Source organism: Anticarsia gemmatalis, chromosome 23, assembly GCF_050436995.1.
Source record: "Anticarsia gemmatalis isolate Benzon Research Colony breed Stoneville strain chromosome 23, ilAntGemm2 primary, whole genome shotgun sequence".
Lineage (NCBI taxonomy): Eukaryota > Metazoa > Arthropoda > Insecta > Lepidoptera > Erebidae > Anticarsia > Anticarsia gemmatalis.
This window is the reverse complement of record NC_134767.1, coordinates 5,112,137-5,133,504: the sequence shown is the minus strand read 5'-3', so window position 1 is coordinate 5,133,504 and position 21,368 is coordinate 5,112,137. Positions and strand designations below refer to the sequence as shown.

At 34.0% G+C, this 21,368-nt stretch overlaps 1 protein-coding gene across 2 annotated transcripts in view; it reads right to left on the bottom strand.

Annotated features, from left to right (window-relative positions):
* Positions 1-303: 303 nt before the first annotated feature.
* Lrt (Leucine-rich tendon-specific protein) overlaps positions 304-21,368 on the bottom strand; it is a 122,132-nt gene continuing 101,067 nt past the window's right edge. Inside the window, exons 12-17 of one of the 2 annotated variants that reach the window (XM_076129813.1) lie at positions 20,996-21,251; positions 16,196-16,274; positions 9,934-10,022; positions 6,426-6,486; positions 4,763-4,889; positions 304-1,718 (exon numbers count right to left, since the gene is read on the bottom strand). In XM_076129813.1, coding sequence (XP_075985928.1) covers positions 1,595-1,718; positions 4,763-4,889; positions 6,426-6,486; positions 9,934-10,022; positions 16,196-16,274; positions 20,996-21,251 — 736 coding nt within the window. In that variant the 3' untranslated portion in view covers positions 304-1,594. Of the gene's footprint in view, positions 1,719-4,762; positions 4,890-6,425; positions 6,487-9,933; positions 10,023-16,195; positions 16,275-17,469; positions 21,252-21,368 lie in introns of those variants that run through there. The other variant, XM_076129812.1, reaches the window with a different exon arrangement.

Sequence of the window (21,368 nt, the reverse complement as noted above, 5' to 3'; positions counted from 1 at the left end):
CATTATGAAAAATGTATTTCGGGACCTATAACAATCATTTTAACTTCGCAATGTCTATATAGTGAAAAATTCGGCTGAGATAGTATTTGTTAATGTTAGTTAGAAAGAATACAATAAATTTTAGGTGTAGATATTTAAAAAAATACTTTTATAAATTCCTTCTCTTGCTATATTGCGTTCTTACTGAAACGAAATAGCCTTCGTTAATGAGTATTTCAAAGTCTGAGGACCAAACTTTGTGAGAGACTAGTGCCTGAATCATATCTACTAATTGGTAAATGACGTATAAAGTAAAACCCAACGTATTTCGAAAACAATTTATTAACCTATAACATAATAAATTCGGTATTATACACAGATATACATACAACAATACCTAGAAGTGGTATGCAAATTACACTCGACTGACAATGAAGTGTTGACTTACACCCACGTTGAATGGCAAGGCCAAGTTTAGTAATAATAAATTAATAGATACACTCCTTATGAGACAAACTCGTTGGCATTTCTGATATTATTATATCCTTTGTCTCCAATATAAACAAAATTTTTTTTAATAAATGCAATTCAGAAACAATGACGTCACTGCAATATATGGTGACCAGCACCGTTGTAAATAAATGTCTTATACAAAATACAATTCTAACTCTTTTGCAATATATAAATGAGTAAATAACAAAAAAAAAATATCGAAAATAATATTTTCGTATAGAAATTAATCGAACAGTATCATTGCTAACATTTAAATAACAGGCGCTTTGTACAATATCAAATCAAGCAGCTATATGCATAGTTACTATGGCTCTTATTATTCAAAAGAAGACGATTTCTAACGTTACTCTCTACAATTGAGAACCACTATAGTAAAACTGCATTATAAACAAAACCGAGATATTTCGATCACATCTTAGAAATAAACATACATTTTAAATCGTACGTGAATCTGTAAACACACTTACTTATTCTACAATCGACCTAGTGAACTACAAGTCGGTAGTAGGGCATCTATTTGTAATTCATCCTGCAATAGATTTAGAAATCTCGACCTTAGTATTCCTAGGTCGATTCAAGAACAAAGTGTTAAACGTATATTAGACTGTCGACAAGATGAATTATTTACAGTCACTACTACTTTAAAGGGTGAACAGTAGCACGATTTTCCACGGTCGGTACTATCGAGTTTCGAGAGTTTAATATATAAAATGTACTTCATAAAATAGTTCCTATGGCACCCGCTAGAGGCGCTGATCAGATTTTCATACATAATAATTCAATAGCTAGCCGGTTGTCGGTAGTCGATAGTGGTAAAGAATTGCGTTACAGAAGACTTGTTAGATCCAATGCGGACCAAAAGTCATTAAATATATATGGAAAGTGTGGAAAAACTGAAATCCTTCTCAAATCTCTTATTCAACAAATCATTATTTCGGGGCAGGTTATACTAATTATCTGTTATTTCAATGTATGCACGAGTCCCCGCAACACAAGATAAATTCTAAGTGCGGGTGTTATGAACAAAAAATCAGTAAAATTCAACAAATTCAATTTTCAATGATTTTTCACTCAACATTTGGATTACAAACTAGAGGTAGTTCTAAATAAGTTCTTGCAGTATCAGCTGTCTTCTTGACCGCCTTGCTTCTCTTCTGCCACGCATTAACGTGCGTTTGTCTCGGGGCGGTGATAGTCTACTGGGCATGGTTCCCCAGTCAGGGCATCTGGAACAAAACAATGATTTTATAGCCTGTTATATCTGAAGGTGTATGAAATTCACACACTTTTCGCCATTTACAATGTCAGTCCCGTGTAAAAGAGCTTTGGCAAAGGTATAAATCGCAGTTACAATACTGCAATACATTTTAACTGTACTATAATATTAGTTCTTACGACAATTTCCACACAAAATTTGATAATGTCTCACTAGTTGTTAGTCGTCAGTAGGAGTAAATCGCCTCTAATAGGTATATACGATCAATTTTAATAACTACCAAACCACGAACCGGTAAAGAGTGACTGTATTTTTAAAATAGTGGTTTCTGCCTGCAATTTCGTCCCTGTGAAAAGATTTCCCAGGTTAAAAAATGTTAATCCAAATGCGAATTTCACTAAAAGCTGTCGAGTACTTTTTAGTCTATTAATTAAAAATACACATGATTTACACAAATATTTTCTTTTCAATATTACTGTATTATTATGACTATTCCACTCCTAATAAATGTGAACAGGATCTTAATAATTTAGAAATCCCAACTCTAAAGTTTAGTCCAACAATTCGATCCAATTTTCCTTATTGCGGTTGAATCTTTATTACTTCTTGACCACTCACACTGTAAGTGATTTTAATACGTGATAAAATAAACTCGTAGTGTATTTTTCTAATAAATAGTTAGTTGTACTGATATAAAAAACCGGCCAAGTGCGAGTCGGACTCGCGCACGAAGGGTTTCGTACTGATCACATCTGATAGAAAATTACGTTTGTTGTATAGGACTTTATTATTAATTTATTCTAATTTAATTATTTATTTTAAAAAGTATTGTATGGAGACCCTACTTAATATTCAATTCCTTTCCAGCTTCCTAGCTGACAAACAGTCGAACAGACAGACGGACTAGCAGGCAGGCAGCGGAGGCTGACTAATAGGATCCAGTTTTTACGGTACGGAACCCTAAAAATCCTATAGCAGCCATTATATTAGCAGCCTACATTTTCCTTGTCACGAAATCGTTTAAAAAACAGATAATATGCATCTGATGGTTATCAGATCGCAGTATTTGCACGCAAAGTATTATTTTATATCAACCAATGTAGTTTACTTGTTACTTAGTATTCCCAATTGCAATTTTGTCCGTGTCGAGGAAAATTCGAGACAAATAATCTCTGTTTATATACAATAGCGCCGTGCTTTCGAGTATCGAGAGTTTGACATTTAAAATGTACTGCCAAAATAGTTCCTTACTAGCCCGCTAGAGACGCTGATCAGGTTTTCGTGCAAAATTTCTCAATAGCTAGAGGGTTTCTGGTAGTCGGTAGTCGATAGTAATAGAAAATCGGGCTACAGGCTATCAATATATAAATTGTAGATACGAAAGTCTATCTGTTATGCTTTCACGACTAAACTACTCATTCGATTTTGAGGAAATCTAGATTGGAGAAAGTTTAAGTTGTTTATACATTTTTTACACAGATACAAAGTGTGAGTATTTTACTACATTTCTCCGACTACCCTCGAGTAAACAAGTATGAAGCTGTAAAAAAAAAGTTGGATGCCGAGATTACATTAGGACATTTCGGTTAAATAATATTTGTTTATTATAAAGTACCATCACGTATTAAACCTTACTTAAATATTACGCAACAAATAATATTTGCACTCATCACATTATCTTTACAACATCCGAAAAATAATAAAAACAAACTAGTCTTGTGACCATTTACACAAAGATTGGCATTTCCGTACACACATTACGTCAAATCAATATAAACTTTCCCCGAAAAGGATTAAAATCACAAACAATATTCTTATCGTTAATTTAAATTATAAAGTTTACTTTACACGGCTGTTTCAATATTGAATTTGTAAATATCAGTCAATATTGGCCTGTTGTTTCGGACGTCTGAGTGTTTAAACATTTCTTGAATAAATAGGCTTGATTGTGTTACTTTTGGATGTCAAAAGTTAGATGTATTTATCAAAAAGTAAACGGGAGCTTGAGTATGACAGATATTTTTGTAAAATGCTTTTTAACGGCTAATAATGATTTAAACACCGGATAACGATAGTATTATATTTCTGTCTATGTGGTTGATTTAAAATCGCCAATCATGCCATTTTCCAAAAATTTCTATGGTATCTCTCGAGAACATTTCGGTTCCCAAAATCTGAACTTAAATGGAACGTGCTGTCTGAACATAATGTAACCGTTTCGTTTTATTTACAGTCTTTTCTAAGAACAGTGGGACTCATAATTTTAGACATTTCATTTACTGCTTAACAAAATAAAGGATTTTCTAGAACTCTAACATTTTTTATACATTTAATGTTTCATAGTTATATCCGTTACACGAAATGTATACTCAGAACATCAGACTGTCACGGACAATTTTCTAAAAAGATAAAAAACCTTTCATAAGGTTTCAGTAACAAACAATATGGCCGACCCGGCAACAACCGTTTGGATAAAAAGTTCCACGAATCCGGATTTGTAAGGTTAGTAAAGTGATTGAGTTATATTTGATTGTTTTAGCTTGCTTCTAAAATAGATAGCGGATTTCGTTATTAATATTTTAATAATATACATTTATTACTATTTCCTTATTATTTGTATTTCCGGGTAATATTTCTAGAAATGCTTAAATTCCTTTTAAAGGGGTCGATGTCCTACAACTATCGACTATGGACAACCGGCTAATTGTTTGAATGCTTCTAGCGGGTGCCGTATGAACTGACTTTGAAGTACATATCAAACGTTAACCTAGATCTATAAACTCGATAGTACCGACTATACTGTCTGTACGAAAATTGCGTTACTGAAACGACCACCCAACTATTAGACAAGATGTTTAAAAATAATGTGACAGTTAATTACACGATCCGAAATATTTTACTTAGTCTTTCTTCTTGAACTGAGCAAAGACCGAGTCAAGCCGCAGGTAAAAGCAAGTTGGTTTGCAACCGCATCAAAAATACGCTCTAAATCCATTGTCTTACACTGTCACTGGATTTTGAGTTGAAAGCTAGTAAATTAATAAATATACTCACTTCTCAATATCAGGTAGTATCTGTCCCTTACACCTCGTCTCCCATTTAGTCCAGTACTTGAAGCCTTCGAGCTCGAACACGCGCTGTGCACACGCGGCATCGTCTTTTATATCTTCATCGAGTAACGCTGTGAAAAGACATATTGATATCATTAATAAAAACAATATAGCAGTCCTAAATTTAATATTTCTTAAGATTTCATTATATTATAGACTAAAAGCTAACATTGGCATCTTATGTTGAAAGTAGCGTAGTCTTTATCAGTGGTAAAGTTATGGGCTAAATCGCTACGGACCTGTTTTTTACTTAAAAATATGTTTAAAGGGTTGTTCTACGATTATTTTTATACGGAATAGAGATAACTGTTCATATTATAAAAAAGTTACACAATTATTACTATAACTCAGCCTTCTAGTCATTCAGAAATAAAGGTAAGTGGACCTGCGCATAAAATATAGTTGACAATAATCATAATATCAAAGAAACTAAAACGTTATCGTTAACACAATTCCGTTACTATCTCAAAATAACTAAACAGTGAGCAAAAGCAATTCGTACAAAACCAACAGTGGCACAAACGTTAGCAACACTAGGAATAAAACAAACGTCTCGCGCCGTCTAACTAATTATGCAGCCGGTGATCTTTGAACTTTCCACGCTAACAGTTTCAATTAGAGCCAACGTTACGAATAAACTAATATAACGAACTTTTACTTTTCAATAAAACTTTGTATTTGTTGATAATTTCAAGGTTATAATATAATTTCCAGCTTTCTCCGTGCTTCGGAGGGCACGTAAAATGTCTTCCTGTTCATGTTAAGCCATGTCATACCGTGATATTATGTAGACTTTTTCAATAAATGGACTTTTCTACAAAAAATATATTTTCAATTCTATCCAGTAGCATTTCTTGACAGAAAAGGGCATTAATAATTCCGATCGCGATGCGGGGTTTGAACCCAAGCCCTCTGCGCAACAAACGCATACCGACAACACTACAGAGGCAGTTTTAATTACTTTTTATATAGATAATGCTTTAAGTATTGCCGTGTCGGAAATAAGGATCCCATAACAATATCCGCGTTTATTGAACCTGAATCCTCCCCATCGTTAGCTGGTGAAGATTAGATTAATTTATCAAACATGCACATAGCATGTATTGTCTCCCTGATAATTTAATTTAATGTCACTGATTAATTTGCAAATAATAACCGTGCGATATTTTGTATTATCTTCACATAATTAGAATTAAATTATAATATAATTAGAATTAAATTAGAGTTTGTTCATTATTAATCATCGACCAACATATTCATTTATAGTATCACCTATTTGGTTATCTCTATAAAATGATACGAAAAGAACACGTTACAATCGCTGTAAAAAATTAAAAAAACACATAAATATACATATATATATATGTATGTATGGACACGATACAAGTCATCCTATCCGGCTAGACCGTTTTAGATGAAATTAAATATTGTTAGTTTTTAACTCTGTTCCTGCACGGTTTTCAAATGCTATAGATCTATCTACTACGTATCGCAGTTGGCAGCTGCTATTTCGGTAAAGGTAAACCCGCCTACAATACAAGAGATCTTTGTCCAGAAGTGGGAGTTAAATATGGCATCTCAAAATGGTTGCCTGACAAATGGCTTACCTTCGCAAGTAATGTCACACTTCCCGCCTTTCTTGCCTTCCTTGCACCATTCACTTCCTATCTGGAATTATAACAAATAATTATTTGAATATGCCATTCCTTAACTGTTAATTGGTCAATTATAGAATTTTTTTTGTAGTTATAATACCATTTTACTAAATATAAATTTAACCCATTAATCTCCCGCAGCTGGGCAACTCTTCCCGTAATTAGGGAGGGGTTAGGCCTTGAGTCCACCACGCTGGCCAATTGCGGGTTGGGTACTTATCATACCTTCAAGAACTGTTCTAAGGAACTCTTAGGCATGCAAGGTTGCATCACGAAGTTTTCCTTCACCGTTGGAGCAAGTCGCTCCTTCAATGCAAAAGGGCCACAACTCAAAAAAAAATGAAAATCGTTTTATTGCAAAAATGACACCTGAACCGACTATATTTTATAGTAAAAAAAAACCCCCATCATTTTTGCTTATATTATGGCTGCACTGACTTACTGCCCTTTTTGCATTAGCTCACTTTGACAAGTAATGTCAGTGCAAAACAACCACTTTGTGAGTTGCGCCCGGAGATTCAACGCAAATGCTCGTCAGTTGCGTGAAAAAGTGCCACAATCCAAAATACGTCTATGTTGGGTGCAAAATTTCAAGTTAATGTGATTATATTTTACAATACAAAACTGCCATATTTTGGAAAACGTCCTTTTTGCATTCTAACTATAGTATTTGTTACCATATTTTGCAATACAAAAGTGCCATATTTCTGAAAACGACCGTTTTGCATTCAAACACTAGTATTTGTTATTATTATTTTGTAATATAGCAGTAGCATATTTTGAAATACGTCCCTTTTGCATTAAATTATTGTGGAATAAATAATTATTTTTTAGCATGTTAGAAGGGGAAGGCCATAAATATGGCCGTTTGGCATGATAATAATTTTAGTTTTCGTTAAAATTTTCGAAGTAAAATTTAACATTTTGATGCAGGGAAAGGCAAGGGGGGACCCTTCCCTTTCTAATCGCCCTTTTAGCGGCAAGATCCGACTAGTCCTTTTCAAATGCGTCTAGGTCATCCCGCTATCTCCGTTTAGGTCTCCCGCGTCTGCGATGACCATCCTCTGGCATCTAGTTGGTAGATATGCGGGCCTACCTTTCCGGATACATGCGGATAATGTGGCCGGCCCAGTTCCATTTCAACCTGGCGGTCTTCTTCCCTAAATCGGCTATGCGAGTTTGGGAGCGCAGTATAGAATTTCGGACGTGATCTGTTCTTCTTACATCTGATATACTACGCTCCATTTCTCTCTGGCAAACCTTCGGTTTCTACTTTTGGTTTTCCGTAAGGGACCATGTTTGGGCACCGTAGGTTAGGACGGGTAGTATAAACATTTCGACGAGCTTCCGCTTTAGTGACAGTGGAAGGTTACCTTTCATTAGCTCTTTCATGGACCAGGAGCTCTTACAGGCACTTGTGACACGTTTGTCCAACTCTTTGTCCCGTCGGTTGTTAAAAGAGGTTATCTGGCTCAAGTAAGTGTACTCGTCGACATAGTGTATGACGTGCCCGCCTACCTCGACCCTACGTTTTGTGTTGTTGGTCATAACCTGGGTTTTTGTACGGTTCTTACTTAGTCCAATCTGAAAGCTTGCCGTGCTCAGATCTTTGAGCATTGATTCGAGTTCCAATGCAAAGGAAGAGAAGAGGACAATGTTGTTTGCAAAACGAAGGTTTGTTAACTGTTTGCCACTAACAACAATGCCTTTTGATTGCCGCCAGGCTCCTGAAATTTTTTTCGAGGGTGCTGGTAAGTAATTTGGGAGATAGCGGGTCTTCCTGTTTCACGCTTCTTTGGATTTAGAGAGATTATTGTATATTGTTTTGATGAGTTTGATGTATGTAGCTTCGTTTCTACATAGTATCTTTAAGAAGGTCTTGGTTATGGAGTGATGATTCTATGGCGGAATGACTGATGCTGCCAAAAGCTTTGGAATAATCCACGAATGCTAAATATAAAGGTTTATTAAACTCATAAAACTTTTCTATTATCTTATTTCTTTAATACTCCTGCTGCACTCAGTCTACCCGTCACGTTACCCATTGATTGATGATGACGATTGATGTTTAATTTTACTGAATAATGAAAGTTACGCACAAAGTTGATCTCTATTATATTACTTAGTAAAGACTTTTTAATTTAGATTGTTTAATACAATGTTTTCCTGGTGTCTATTCACTTATGGTTTTATTTACTAATAAGATTTTACTTTTTGATACGGTTTTTTACCAAAAAATGTACAATAAACCATTTTTATTTGCAAAACTGTGTTTAATTTTTGACATATTTTTCATGATATTGGTTCAAATTTTGAATGCAAAACGGACTTATATGCTTTTTTTTCTTAATAGGTAACAGCTATTACAAAGTTTATATTGTAGATAGGTAGAGCTAAAAAATACGCATCTAATGATATATTAACATCTTATATTTAATTAATTAATATATGAAATATTATAAAAAAACAGTTTCAAAAATTTGTTTTGGCTGTCCTGTAAAATTTATAGTTTTCGATTTGTGTCCCTTTTGTATTCAAGGAGCGAAGTGATCATTATTTCATACACACACATAACTTCGAAAAGTCATTAGTGTGTTGCCTCGGGTTCGAACCTGCAATCACTTGCGTGAAAGGTACCAACTTATACCACTTGGATAAATACATAACTGAATAATGTAAACTTAATATAAACGTATTATACCTGTAGTAATCTCCGCATGATCTATTTGAACTAAGCACTATGAGATAAAAGGGCAACATCATGTAACAAGATGACGCACAGTCTTATCAATCATGATTTACTGCTGGGAATTTCCAGATAAGTGTGTTATGTACACATTTTAATCGGTGAAAGATTTATTATCTATACTAATATTATAAAGCTGAAGAGTTTGTTTGTTTGATTGTTTGTTTGTTTGAACGCGCTAATCTCAGGAACTACTAGTCCGATTTGAAAAATTATTTCAGTGTTAGATAGCCCATTTACTGAGGCTATAAGCTATATATCATCACGCGTCGGCCAATAGGAGCCGAGTACCAGTAAGAAATGTTACTAAAACGGGGAAAATTATGACCCATTCTCTCTTATGTGACGCAAGCGAAGTTGCACGGGTCAGCTAGTATTTTATAAACATCATTCTAAATATTATATCCCTTTACTATTTCTTAAACGCTTAACCGTTGCACTAATACTTGGTCTTTTGTTGCGCAGACTTTAACATACATACGAACAACAGACACAAAGTACAACCAAACACGAAACAACTATCTGTTTCCGTATTCCGTGCGGGAATCGAACCTCCCAACTGACTCGAAGTTGCGTGACGACCAACTGAACCACTGCACCATAGAGGCCATCAAGAGGTTTGATCGCTAGATTTTATGCATAATATTTTACTTTCGGAATGCTTAGGTATATTGTGAACCGGAATAAAGTATTACATTAAGTTAGAATTCTTACTTGGAAGAGTCCATAATACTTTCTTCTGGCAGTCTTCTCAACAAACGCCGATGTGTTCCTGTCACTCATTTGTTCTATCAGGCATACCCCTGAAAGTAAAACCAGTATTTATAACAATCTTGCAATTACACACAAAGTTATGATATCTGAATGTAGTTTTCAGAGCTATCCGAAATAAAAATTGAGTAAAAAATATCAAGTATCGAGAGTTTTAAATTTAAAATAAACTGCACAAATAGTTTTTATGACGTCCGCTAGAGGCACTGATCAGATTTTCATACAAAATTATTGTATTATAGCTATCCGGTTGTCGATACCCGATTCTCTAGAATCGGGCTATAGCTGACGATATTAAAATTTATATCATGTGTAAATTACATAAATATTTTCTTCCGTTGTACCAAAATAAAATTATACAATAGAGATGATTTGCATAAATAATGGTACAATAGAACGTCATAAAATAAACATCCCACGATTCTTCTCAATTATTTTTTATCCCATTTGACAGTTATAAATATAAACACACAAAGATATGAAAAACAAACAGTTTGTTACACATGTTTCACAACTATGAGAGTGAAGTACACAAAAGTATTTAATGCCTGAACACACAGTACGTCCGGTGAGTTAATAACACATATTTATCAGTGGTTCTGATTTGTATAGGACTACAAACGTCACTGAACGTTTGTATACATTGTTGCGTATGTAGGACTGAAAAAAAATAACACGCAAGTGGTCGCAGGTTTGAACCCGAGGCAACATACCAATGACTTTTCGAAGTTATGTGTGAAGGAAAACATCGTGAGAAAGCCATGCATGCCCAAAAATTTGTTTAATACATTTATTGAGGGCATGCAAAGTCCCACTTGGCCAGCGTGGTGGACTCAAGGCGTAACCCCTCCCTCATTACGGGAGGAGACCCTTGCCACGCAGTGGGACAGTAATGGATTAAATTATTTTTTTTAATTTAGTGTAGTTTCTGATGCAACTAAAATGCTTGGTATTTTGAGTGGTTAACCGCACCATTTTTGTGCTTAGATAAGTAGCTCGGTATCTCCTGGAATAGCATACACTAAGTTTCGTGCTACTGTTATTTTAAAAATGATGAAGGAAAAGGTTTTAAATAAAAATCTTTAACCCAGAAAGACGTTCGGCCAGAGGGCCTCTGTTTGGAACTTCTAACTTAACAACAGTCTCTCTGATTCAGCTTTTGAAAGTATAACAAACAGACTATCCATACATTCTCAAAAACATATTTTAGTGTTTTTTTTTTGTAAAAAAAACAACTCTCGCAGTAAGAATTGCTCTTGTGTCACGAGACTTTTACAAACATACAAACAACGGACACAAAGTACAACCAGACCCGAAACATTCATTTGTGGAGCGCACAAATAATTGTTCCGTGTGGGAATCGAACCCACGACCTCTCGACGCAGTAGTATCGGCGTGGCAACCTAAACCACTGCGCCACAGAGACATTCAATATATAAGTTACGATGAATTGACTCATGTAAAAATTAATTGCGTTAACAGCAAGTAATTCGCTTTTGTTATGTTCGCGTTTCCTTGAACTTAGTCTCAAAGGTTAGCTCATCAATTCAAACACTACCAAATTTACGATTATCTTCATCATAATATTGACAAGCACTAGGTATCAACATATCACAATATTATGTAATACGTAATCTGAGACTAAACAGGAAAAATATGAAGAAAATATACCGTTGTTATCGCATTATACCGATGTAGGGTGAATAACATCCCTTATTTTAATGGCAGTTTTATGAATATGTGTCTGTTTGTCTGTTCGTGTATGGGGAAAGAAAGATTTTCCTGGAAAATTGCGGGTAATTCAAAATATATTCGCGAAGAGCTTCGTAACATGTCGTCAAATTATCAATAATTTCATTTACTAAAAAATAAATATACACGCCAGGGACTCTAGCTAACTCAATGCGATTTTTTTCTAATTGTTTAAGGAGTTCAACTATAAAAGGTTATCAGGCAGATGCAGATTTTCCTATTTATAAATATAAGGACTAGTAAGTATAGTTGCTATATTTAGTGTACCAGTTTGAAAATGATACTATTTTCTTCTAGAATAAGTTGAATCGGTAACAACATAGTAATGAAATGCAATTACTGATTGCGTTTTATAAATAATTACCTATCTTTATCAACAGACAGCTGACCTTTGAACTGAGAAAGATCATTATTATTTATTATAAACGCATTAACAATTTGTTATTTATTTTATTTATGGAACAAGTGGTATTTACCAGATGATTTAATAATATACACATTTTTGTGTCCTAAGTAAATAAGTAACAGACATTGAGCAAAATCATTATATTATTCTACTTAAGATACTATATTAAATTTGAGGCTGTCTAGCGAGACTATAGATTTATTTTGTTTTATCTTACGAATTTTTGCTATGGTAGAGTATGCGACTGCTGGTTACAAGGTCTCGGGGTTGATTCACCGGTCAGTTAAAGTGTTAATTGGCTTTTCTAATTTACATTAGAATATTCATAATAGTAACTTGCAGTCTGGTAACCTGCCAGGTGTTTTGCATTAGGTTACTGCCTACACCTTTGGGTGTAACAGGCATAATGTTATGTATGTTTATTTAGTTCTCTTTAGGCTAGCCAAAATATGCCTCATACCCCTCTAAAATTTCTAATCCTGTGTAATCTTTAACACTATTCCTATATTTTGTATATAATTGTATACATAAGAAAATAGAAGAAGAAAAATTACTTAGAATCATTCACATTTGATTTGTAGTAAACAAATTAAATGTGAATGATTCTAGGTATTACAATTACAATATAATTTGAAGGTTGCAACTATAATTCCGTCTCGCGCATTTTAATCGCTGTATTGTATTACTTAACGGGTACTGTAAATTTTCTATGACGTATGTTACATAAGATTTCTGAAATAATTATTTTTATTTTGTCAGAAGTAATTGTCACAGAATTATTTATTGAGAAGCGTAGTATCATAGTAAAGTATAACGGCACGGAGATTTATGATTTCTTTTTTTTTTTGCTAGTAGCTCAATTTCTTAAACCCAGTTTAGCTGTATCTTTTCGTCAACAAAATATATCTATAATATCAAGTTTGACTTTTAAATAAGTTAAGTAACTAAATTTAACCCATGCATGTCCTAATGCTGGGCAAGCGTCTCCTCCCGTAATGAAGGAGGGGTTAGGCCTTGAGTTCTGAAACTATTAAAATCTGTAAAAAATAATTCCCTCGGAATACGCTAGGAGCGCTGATCAATTTTTATTTAAAATTTTGCGTCGATAGTCGAATGTGATAAAAAACCACAGGTAAAATATAAAAAATAGCTATCTACAATTATGCATCACTAATTATCAATTTAAATCACTTCTTAATACTTGACATACACATAAAGATGTCATAACATATCATTAGTTTTTAAATGATAGTGCATTCATTGTCTATGACTCTATTGTCAGTCTTGCAAACAACAGATTTACGGCAAATATCATAAAATGTGATACGGATCGTATATATTCAGGATTCCCCCGTAAACGTGTATTACGTATCTTTTACAATACCTATTTATATTGCTATTAGGCATTGTCTATTTCTCTGGTATTGTACTTTGCATCCGTATATAGAAGAGTGACAGATGTCATGTGTTTTATGCATACGAGATTAAAATTTCAAAGTATAGTAAGTCCCTAACCCGCACTAGGCCAGTGTGGTAGAATCATGGCCTAACCTCTCCCTCAATAAGGAAGGGAGACCCTTGCTCAGCAGTGGGACATTACTAGGTTGAGTTTCTCATTATACTGTGTAGTGAGAATAATTTCTAATTCAAGTTTAAAGAGTATTTTAAATTCCTGTAGAAATAATGGTCCTACTAGTCCTGTAGTATGAAAAAAGTCTTAACATAATAGTGGATAAACCCACAGGAACAAGCAAATTTCATTCGCATCATTTCTGCAATCACGCTCATCAAACCAGGATTCTCTGACGCAGAACACAATATCACTGAACATCTTCAAAAACCTTGGGGAAGGCCCCAACTCATCAATGAATATACATGACTCATGTGCCCAAGCGACCGTGACGATCATAACAACCACACAACGCGATGGTGAATTTTAAGCACTTACTTACTTCCATTCTGATCGCGTTTAAGAAGTGCGTGATTTAAATGTTTAAGATTGTTGCAGTTATTATGTAGCGTTGTAGTCAGGTGCGCTCACGCATCGGTAAAATTAAATGATGGGTTAAGCATTTTTAAGGTCCATTTGGCAAGGGTAAATCTTAGATGGGGGACCCGTACTTGTATTAGCTGTACATCTACGTTCGTTTAAGATAGATAGACTTGATAGCTGAACTTGATTTGAGAGATTCTGAGACTAGATCAACTGCCAATAAAAAGAAAGTAAGCAGTTTCATTTTGGGACATATTTATTATAATTTAACCAAAAAAAAAGCTGTATAGAATATAGGACCACTTTCTAAGACCATCTAATTTAATCCATTCGTTTATGGTTTATGCTAAAAAGGCATACAGATCTACTTATTACTAGTGAATGTGTGCAACAATTTTCCTTGATTTACCACAGTATAAACCAGTATGAACGGGTTTCGGGATCACTTAAACCAATTTCGCAACAGTATCATTGATGTGTAGGTGTTTTAAGGAAAACCCATTGACAATTGATGGCTTGTGACGTCACAGTATACAATGAGGGCACATAAAAACACACACACATAGACACCGTGTATAATTGTTAATAAAAAACCGTCCACGTACGAATTGGACTCGCGCACGAAAGGTTCCTTAAACATTTTATTTTTCTGTGTATATTTCAAGCGTCTTCCTATTGCTGATTATCGAAATCATTCAAAAACAAGCAAAAACTCACGTTTGTTGTATGGGAGCCCGCGTAAATATTTATTTAATTATTTTTTTCAGTATTCAGTTTTCTGTTATAGTGGCAAAGAAAAGAAGAAGAAGAATTACGGTTCTGAGATGATAAGACATTTGAAAATTTTAACTGTCTAACCATCACGACACTGCGATTCTCTACCACTATCGACAAACGGCTAGCTATCGAAACTAAAATGTATGACAATCGGTTCAGCGCCTCTAGCGGGCGTCGTAGAAACTATTTTGGCAGTACATTTTAAATGTCAAACTTTCGGTCCTCGATGGTTTCAACTGTAGAGAATCGTGCTACAGTTCAAGAGATACAGCCTAGTGGCAGACATACAAACAAACAGACAGACAGACAAGCCTCAGTTTTTACCCTTTGGGTACGAAACCCTAAAAAGTACGCTCGTCATCCTGCGTAGTAGATAATTGTTGGGTACAAATCTTTTGAATATGTACGGCCTTGAACATTGTGTTACATCATTGAAATAATTATACGTCCTATGGTTTTGGTTGATCGACAAAAGTTAACAGTATAATTAAATTACTACCATTAATAACCCACTGCAAAGGTCTCCTCCTGGAATGAGGGAGGGGTAAGGTTTTGAGTCCACCACGCTGGCTAGGTGCGGGTTAGGGACTTTGTATACATTCAAGAACTACATAAGCCTCTTTTAAAAACAATACGCCATTGTAACTATTTATAAAGCCATGAATGATGTAAATGATTTCTATGTTGTTTTTTAACTTAGTAAGACATAATAACATAACATTTATTGAGGGCATGCAAAGTCCCCAACCCGCACTTGGCCAGCGTGGTGGACTAAAGGCCTAAACCCTCCCTCATTACGGGAGGAGACCCTTGCCCAGCAGTGGGACAGTAATGGGTTAAATTTATTTATTATTTTTTAAGACATAATAATTGTTTACGTAGAGTAAAACAATGTCTTAATCAGTGATGGGAAATATTACGTTTACCTTTGCTGTTAATAAGCATTTTACAGCGAAGATGAAGCAATTGAAATTACTATTTAGATAACTGAAACATTAAAATATCAAATATACAAAGTAAAACGAAACTATATTAATGCAAACTCATAAAAGTCGAACATAATACAGGACAACAATGATAATACACACAAATAAAAATAAAACAAGTGTCCTGAAACGGAATCAAACCGATCATAGAAGGAAAGCAACGTCTACCTCAACATTTGCGCACACGCACCACAGACAAAACCTGCTTTACATTGCACAACAAATAGACACGAGAATTTTCGCGGCATCGTTTAACAAGTGAAATGAAAAACAAATGAATTTTCTACTTACAATTACTAAGAAAAGTCCTTGGAAACAAATTATTTTTGAGTAATTCACGTGTGAGTTGACATCGTGTATACACTTTGGCCTGTAAGCCGGTACATAGAGCTATAACTAATATGAACTGCAACACGCGTGCGGTCTCCATGACGATTGCCGGTGAACTGATAACTCAATGAATTTATTTACTATTTTAATGTTATGCTGATTGCGCTTGCGCACCTTTGACATTACAACTTTTATAGAAATGTCTACTGTCGCGTCGTGTTAGTTTGTTTTTGGTACTCATAAATATAAGTAATAAATACATATGATATGTATAAAACCTAAATAAATGTCATATGACAACACACGGTGCTTTGATTCTAAACTAAGCAGAGCTAGGTTACCCAAATAACTGATAAACATACTTATATACTTCTAAATACTTACATAAGCAACCAGGCTCAGAACAGATGCTCGTGCTCGTCACACAAATATTTGTCTCGGGTGGAATTCGAACCCACGACATGCGGCGCTACGGCTATTTCAGCGAGGTGACCACTTTAGTCACTGCGCGAAACGTGCAGTTTAAAATAAACTATGCTGCTTCTGTTCTATACCATTATGGCGCAGTGGTTTAGGTCACCATGCCGCTACCACTGTGTCGGGAGGTCGTGGGTTCGATTTCTATGTTTTTATGTTGTTTTTTATGTATTGTTGAAATAACCTGTTTATCATATCATATTTTTGGTATTAAGCAGTTAATTTAAAAAAGCATCACTGGTTATACAACAATTTAAGACCATTTTACGATTTTTTATTATTAAAGTAACCGATGCTCAACTAGAGGTCAAAAAATTATTTGTTGTGTTGCAACATAAATAATATCAGTTTGCATTCTTCATTTTCCTTGAACTTTTTTATCTCTGGTAAATAACATGGAAATCCCAATAATTATAGAGAAGATAATACTAAAATACTTTATTGTACGATAACTCTTAATTACTTAGTTGACCCAGACATTATTTTTATCTCTACTGAGAATATTTCGGTTAAACGATAATCTGTTGTTTTATCTTTAAAGTTAGTATTTTTTACCTTTTAATTTTAGGACCTAAGCAGTGACATTACAAACATACGGACTATGACGTATGTCATTTTTATCAGACATCTAGCTTGCCCTTTATTTCATTTCACTTAAAATGTTCTCAACTAACAATGTAACTTGAAAATTCGTACTCGGGTCGAGATGAATTTTGCAAGTTAAAGAAAATTTGCAAATAAAAACACACACATTTGTTAATATTTTATTTAAGAATGAGAATGGCATCACATAAATTATTTATTTACATACATTTAAACTAATTAAAGCAGAACCAAAGTTCTTAGAAAACATTAACATAAGACATTGTACACACTCACTGGAACTGCTATACAATAGAATTCTGAACATTACATTACATAGAATAATGCGAAGACAACTAGCGCCAACTGGTGGCCAAATGGGGAACTACTTTGACAGATTCACTATCATAACATATTATTTTGTTTTTTTCTAATATCCTAAGTATGAAAAAATATGACTTTCGTTAATTATACGTAAAACGAACACAACTACCAGTGAAAATGCCTATAGTTTTCACTTGGAAAAGTATAGATGCCGAAGTTGATGGTTCTAAAAGTAACGGTCTCAATGAGTGTACACGATGCCTAATATTGCGGTTTCGCGTGTTACAATAATTAATTACAATGCAAATAAAGCTCAAATACCACACAACGCATGTTATAAAATTTCGAATATTACTTAAACAACAAATGTTACAATGTTTTACAACAAACCATTTGAAAATTACTATTTGATAGCATTTATTTCCACTATTCACAATTGGGTACTCGACTCAATACTATTATGTACAACTAACCATACAATTGAAAAAAAACGGGTACCTACAATTTCGTAATAAAAGCGTAAATAGAATATTTCTTCTTAAATTATAATGTTTTCTTAGCCGATATCTGGCTACGGCGGTCAGTTTCATTGAAACTAGCCATACGTGCAGGATTTTGTATAAAGTGTCCAAGTGTGTGCACAATACACAGGTACACTCTCTATTCCTTCACTCTCATAACCCGGTGGGACGGATAATCGACACGACCAGTAAGAGGTCAGGCGTTTTCATAAAGACTCTCTCATTTGACTTATGGTCTAATACCCAATTGTTAACAATTAAAATATAACAAATTATATTTAACTTTAATACATAATATTATACATCATTGTTTAATTTCACGATTTGGGATCACTATTCAAGTTGTGAAGGGAAACAATGAGTTCAAGGTTGTTGAGGTCAATGCCCTCGTCCTTCGAGACAACAATTCCAAGTAATGAAGGACATCCTTTACTAAGTGGATTGTAATTCATCAATCTGCAACACAAATAAATAGAACATTCCGTTTCCGTGTCGTGAATACATTTTATAGAGAAAAAAGAACAACCTAACACAAAATTGAAAAAATATGTATTTATTTTCATTGAACATTGGATTTCAGGATATTAGTTCCAGGCGTATATTTAATAATAATAGGAGTAAAATGATCCCAAACCACTACACACCGCAAAATTTAAGAAATATATTATAAAACATAGTATAATACAACAATATTATATGTAATGTCAAATGAATAAGTACATAATTTTGCATAAAATAATCTTAATTTATAACAACATATCTGAGCCTCGTGTTAATATTATTAGTGCTAAACTAAAGTGATGATACCGATTTGGCTGATACAAATCACAAAAACTATATACTGGCAAAAAAACAAACAAAAACATCTGCATAAGTGAAGTGACATCTGTCAAAACTGACAGCTGTCAAAATAGTCTTTTTTTATTCGTAGTTAAAAAAGGATGGAATGTTGCTTCTTGTGAAATGTAAACAGCCTCGGCATGAATGTATCAGAGAAATACATCTTCACAGAAGACATAAGTTATTTTAGTAAAATTAGAAGCTCGTCGAAATTTAGTTTCTAAGGCACAACTTCGGGAATTGTCGGGAAATTTCAGCAAACGGGTTATTAGATTTTAGAAGGAAATATTTCTGTAGAAATGAAAAATTACCTAATATTGCTCTCGATTAGATCTATCGTTAATAATAATAAAGTATGGTCAAAAAATTGTATTGTCCATAAAGATTATATAAATAAGTTTTCTGGGAAAATTTGATTCAATGAAAAGATGATTCCCCGAAGTTGCAACCAATCAGTCAATATTGAGACTAACGAGAGTCATTAGTAGTATATTATTTTTACATAAAACTTATCTATTTAATATTAATTACATATAGTCTTACATACATGTCTCTTATCACAAGCAAGAGGTGTAAACATTTCTTAGAATCAGTTACTACTGTTAAACAGTACATTATATAATACAACTAAATATAAAATTCCCGTCTAATTTGTTGTACTTTGATCTTTTTGATTTAATTACAGCTTATTAGCGGTTTATCAATTGCATACGATAACATTTCCTGAACAAAATCTTGGCTGAATCTGAGCTTGCGACCACGGCCAGTATTACCTGCGCCGAAACATGAAGCAGTCCAAATAAATTGTAAAACAGTTTTGCTACATCAAATTCGAATTGGCACGCTCGGTTCGGCAGATCAACAAAACCAACTCGAAGCAATAATTGTACTTGTTCGACTTGCGATCGGGTAGTAAGTACAGGTCCGATCAACTCAATTAGACATTCATGCATTTTTCCCGAATAGTCATCTACACATACTCGGCTTTGCCTTCTAGGCCGATTAATGCCAAACCGAATTATGTTTGTAGCAAGCCACGTATGATTTAAATTATTTATAGACAAATCTCCGTAATAAATAAAACTTTTTTTACTCGAGTGTGAATTAGTTTGAGAAAGATCGAATATTTTAACATATTACTTAACGTATTTTTCAAACGTGCATTTTATTAAGTTAATATAATAATAATTGCACTGTATCTTGCATTGCACTGTTTATAAAACTCTTCTGCATTTTAAATCTAACCTCAAAGTATCATACCACTTCTTACTATGTGTATTGTATAAAATGTATTTTTCAATAGTTATATACAATATTTCACTGGCTCTTTTATAAATAAAAAAAATATTAGTACAAGGCTGATTTATTCCTGTAAAAAAGTATTTTATCAAAAAAAAATGTATTCTCCAAATATAAGCATTCGTTCATCCATGATCTTATTTTGATCATGTTTTACCTTTATAAAAACCATATGTTTTTAAACAAAAGATAAAAATCCACATATTAAACAAAAAACGACATTCATTTGACTTCAAAAACAAATAGACAGGACGATTAAAACTAATAACACTATGTTAAATAATTTACACAAATAGCGAATTGGGAAACCCAATAATATCAATTCAACTTCGAAAATACATTCCAATTAATACTTCATTAATAACCAAAACAAATATATTATAATTTTCACGACTAGTAATAAACTCTTCCGCAAAATTCACACCTTTGAAGTAGCCGTTAACATCACATAACTGGCCCTAGGGTTTTCCTCCTGCACAGGCTCTTGCCTAAAACACCTGTGCGGTTCAAACTCGGCTGGTTTCTTCAACATTTTTCTCACGAACCACACTAAACCAATTACAATGACCATCAATCCTAGAGCTACACCTATTAACGCTGTATTCAAACTCTTAAAGCCTGCTTTCATCTCTAGAGTACCAAGGGACTCTATAACTTGTGGGACGACACATATTGTTCGCGTTTCATCGATCTTGTACTTTGAGATAGCGGCGCAGACTTCGTACGGTCCTCGAATGAAGCCTTCCATGGATATCTCCAAAGTAGATTGGCACGGGGTATCTTTCTGCGCTACGAGAGATCCGTGCGAAAGTACGGCAAGGACTACGTAGCAGTTGTTGATAGGTCTGACGTCATTGTTTGAAAGTCTTTGGGAGCGAGGTAAAACAAATTGTGGCCTTTGAGGTAGACCGATGACAGATATCAAAACAGTTAGAACTCCGTCACTTGTGACGTTTGAACGAACTTCAGTGACCCTGAAACAGAACAGTTGTTTAAATATTCTGAAATGTTAAATTTGGTGGAAAACGTACTTAATTTGTTATGACGGAAGTGCACATTTAGATACGTAATTGTTAACTAATTTAAAGAAT